Source organism: Salvelinus namaycush, chromosome 27 (genome assembly GCF_016432855.1).
Source record: "Salvelinus namaycush isolate Seneca chromosome 27, SaNama_1.0, whole genome shotgun sequence".
Taxonomy (NCBI): Eukaryota; Metazoa; Chordata; class Actinopteri; order Salmoniformes; family Salmonidae; genus Salvelinus; species Salvelinus namaycush.
Window position 1 is genome coordinate 3,270,908 of NC_052333.1, and position 4,003 is coordinate 3,274,910.

At 39.4% G+C, this 4,003-nt stretch overlaps 1 protein-coding gene across 1 annotated transcript; it reads left to right on the plus strand.

The window, feature by feature from the left end:
* The first annotated feature begins 109 nt into the window (after window positions 1-109).
* tnfa (tumor necrosis factor a (TNF superfamily, member 2)) lies at window positions 110-3,654 on the plus strand. The gene is made up of 4 exons (XM_038966573.1): window positions 110-462; window positions 1,045-1,072; window positions 1,493-1,552; window positions 2,126-3,654. Exons 1-4 carry the CDS (start codon window positions 289-291, stop codon window positions 2,596-2,598), a joined length of 735 nt encoding a protein of 244 aa, XP_038822501.1. The 5' UTR covers window positions 110-288; the 3' UTR covers window positions 2,599-3,654.
* Window positions 3,655-4,003: the final 349 nt, after the last annotated feature.

The following is a 4,003-nucleotide window of genomic DNA, read 5'->3' on the forward strand; positions in this document are numbered from 1 at the left end:
GATTCTGTTCCCTTGCTAGCCTCCACTGAGTGACATCACTGGAGTTTCCCTTGGCAGCTAGATGTATATAACAGCAGCACTGGGAGTATTATTCAATCAATCAGCAGGCCTGTCACTACCTACTACCTTCAAAACACAGTCAACCTCTAATACCACCGTGGGAGTTTAGCTACTGAAGTTATTCTAAGTTTACAAACTTGTGTACCTATTGCAAAGAGCTTGATTGACATTGGATCTCCAGGCTTCTCTTGGATACTAAGGACTTTGACGGAAGCTTTCAACTATACGATGGAAGGTGATTGCAGCAGAGTGATGGTAGACGTGGAGAGTGGCCCTGTGTACCCAGCAACGACCGTGACCCTGGTACGGGACAAGTCCACACCCCAGCGGAGGCTGTGTGGTGCCCTGCTGGCCATTGCACTGTGTGTCTCAGCTGCGCTTTTCATTACCTGGCACGCCAAGGTAAGAACATACAGGCAATTTTATCTTATCATTCATTATTATTGGCATAATGGCTAGTTAAATCGATAAGGGAACTGGGTTATTTTTTGATGAGCTGATATCAAGTGTGTTCCATCAGCAATGTGATAAATAAACTTTGAAGTTGAACTTAGATCCTGATTGAAACTACTGTATATCTCTGTAGCTATATTTACATTTTAGATTTACATGTACTTTTACTTACATGTATATATACCTTCTGTATATCACTATATATCTATATATCTACATATATATAGTGTCTACATATCTACATATCTATTTATCTACATATCTATATGTCTACATATCTATATATCTACATATCTATATATCTATAGCGTTTACATATCTATATATCTACATATCTATATGTCTACATATCTATATGTCTACATATGTATGTGTATATATATATAAATATTTAAATATGTATACATATATATATATATATCACCATGAATCTCTGTAAATCTCTGTATATCTCCTGTGTAGCGTCAATGTGAAACCGATCACAGGACTAACTTTTTGATTTTTCTCCATGTCTCTTTTCCTCTAACTCAGAAACAAGATCACGTCGAGGAAGTTGATGGTGAGTTGGTTTCCTTTTCTTCTGTCAGGTTCTGTGTGTTCTACTGCTGCTAGTAATGGTGTTATAATATTGAATATATACTGCTGCTCCCTTGACAAAGGACGTATTCTAAAATAGCATCCTATTCCTGTTATAGTGCACTACTTATGACGGGAGCCCTATCGGCCCTGATCAAAAGTAGTCCACTATATAGGGAATACAGAATGGCATTTGAGACAAAAACCTAAATGTGTAAGATAAACTCTCACAAAGCTCTCAGAAGCTCTCACAGCAGTACGGCATTATATAGAGTTTAACGTGAGAGAATTCATCCACAGAGGCTCTCGCAGCAGTACGGCATTATATGGAGTTTAACGTGAGAGAATTCATCCACAGAGGTGTATGTCAGTTCTCTAAATCTCCGTCTTCTTCCCTCTTCAGAACTTCAGCATACATTGAGACAACTCTCTGAAAACAGAAAGACTGCCATTCATTTAGAAGGTAAAATAACACTTTACAGTAATGTATACAATGTCTGCTTCCAAAGTGGAACCCTATTCCCTATATAGTGCACTAGTTTGACCAGGGCCCTATGGAACCCTATGCCCTATATAGTGCACTAGTTTGACCAGGGCCCATATGTAAGGGATATGGTGCTAATTTGGATAAGGGAAGGTTACCTGACAGGATGCCGTATTAGAGTCATTCCAACAGCACTGTAGAACTGGAATGAACTCGTCTGGTGAATAATCTGGATATATGCAATGTAAATTTGGTCTATGCAAATTTAAATGCACACTTGACCCTTGACTTTGAAATGGGATTAGAAGCTGTGAATGAATCAAGCCCGTTTGACACACGGTGTAAGTCAAGACAAAAACCTTTCATCTCTTTTTGAACCTGCTCATTTACAGCTTGCCTCAATAGATATGGTGTGTGGTAGTGCTCCTGCAATATCTACAGGCAATTATATTCATGTCCAACCACTCTGATTGTATTTATTTCCAATGTGGTCCTTTGGAAGAGATTAATTATTTCCCATGTTAACCTCTCTCTCTCTCTCTTTTCTCCCAGGTGAATACAACGTCAGTGGAAAATACAAGACCGCAGTGGAGTGGACAGAAGTGGTAGGCCAGGGATTCTCACAGGGGAGTCTTAAACTCAACAACAACGAGATTGTGATCCCTCAGCCGGGCCTTTACTTCGTCTACAGCCAGGTCTCTTTTCACGTCAGCTGCAAGGCAGACCCCAAGCACCCTAACAACCAGAAGATGGTTCACCTGAGTAACACGGTCAAGCGCTGGTCCCCAAGCTACGGCACCGAAGACAACAAGGAGTACCTGCCGCTGCTCAGCTCTGTACGCACCGTGTGTAAGAAGTCTTCCAACAGCGAGGAGAGCGAAGGAAAGTGGTATAACGCCGTGTACATGGGAGCAGTGTTCAGCCTGGAGAAGGGAGACATGCTCCGGACGAAAACAGAGACCAGGCTTCTGCCCCATCTGGAGAGTGGTGCTGGGAAGAACTTTTTTGGCTTGTTCGCCTTGTGAGACAGATAAAAATGGCTGACGATAGAGAGGAAATGCTACGTCCCCAAATGCCACCCTTTGCCCTATACTTTAACTACGGGTGCACTATATAGGGAATAGGGTTCCATTTTGGGACGTAGCCTCAGTGTGAGTGAAAGGTTCATACAGTTGGAGGGAGTAGACAGCTAAATCCATGCAGAAGAAGAGGATAATGGAAGGTTACCTGATAGGAGTCAGGGCCGTTTCATCTACTGACGTTGACTGAGGTTAAGGCTTTGTGTTGTTTCGTGTTAAAGCCAATGCATTATTTATTTTTTTACTCTTCTGTCAAAGATTAGGAATTATAGCCTGGGTACCAGTCTGTTTGTGCCATCATGCTACTTCTTGCCATGCCAAACATTGGCTTCCATGACAGTATGATGTAGGCAAGAGCACAAGCAGATCTGCAACCAGGCTAGAGAAATTATACCAATCTATCTAAACTGTAGCAGTTTATTTATATATACTTGGGGTTTATTGTATAACAAATGTGTTGCCATGGTGTTACCATGACAGTAAATTTCTATGATGCTAATGTTGAACTACCATCCACAGCACATAAACCAACCCACACTATATATAGATATAGATATAGATATATATATATATATATATAATATATGTATATTCTACTATCTGAAGGAATTCTGACATACAGTATGATTCAGTGTATTTAAGCATTGTGAATGTGCCACTACATCGGTCAAATGTCTCATATTGAGAAGTCAATTTAATTTCTAATTGATTCTGAATTCATTATTTATTGCTATTTTATTAATATATTTATCATTATGTTTTAGTTAATTATACTTGAATTGTTGTCTGTATTTATTATTTATTATGAACTTTTATTTAACTAGGCAAGTCAGTTAAGAACAAACTCTTATTTACAATGACGGCCTACCTCGGCCAAACCCTCCCCTAACCCAGACGACACCGAGCTAATTGTGCTCCGCCAAACGTGGACTCCCAATCACAGCCGGTTGTGATACAGCCTGGAATCGAACCAGGGTGCCTGTAGTGACGCTTCTAGCACTGAGATGCAGTGCCTTAGACCGCTGCCCACTCGGGAGGCCCTAAGGGTATATATTATATAAATTGCTATTTAAATTACATTTTAAATTATTTATTTATTTTTAATTGTTGTTGAATTGTTGTTATTTAATTGCCTTTTATATTTCTACATTTAATTGTATACATGTATTTATTTAACTACAGTAGTGTTGTTGAGTTGAATATCTCAATAAAATGCTAAAGAAAAAAAAAATGACAAAACATTTATGGTATGTGAATCAGTTCAGATCAGGTTCTTCTAAGATAGTCACTAATCTAGAGATTCTACTGCCACGTCTTTGTCCCCAGAAGAAAAGTGGTCTGATGACTGCAG

Bases quoted from the DNA above. Each gene is read 5' to 3' on its own strand.
- tnfa (XM_038966573.1), top strand. From the start codon at position 289: ATGGAAGGTGATTGCAGCAGAGTGATGGTAGACGTGGAGAGTGGCCCT. The intron at 463-1,044 runs GTAAGAACATAC...CCTCTAACTCAG, and splicing joins TCATTACCTGGCACGCCAAG to AAACAAGATCACGTCGAGGA. The intron at 1,073-1,492 runs GTGAGTTGGTTT...TTCCCTCTTCAG, and splicing joins TCACGTCGAGGAAGTTGATG to AACTTCAGCATACATTGAGA.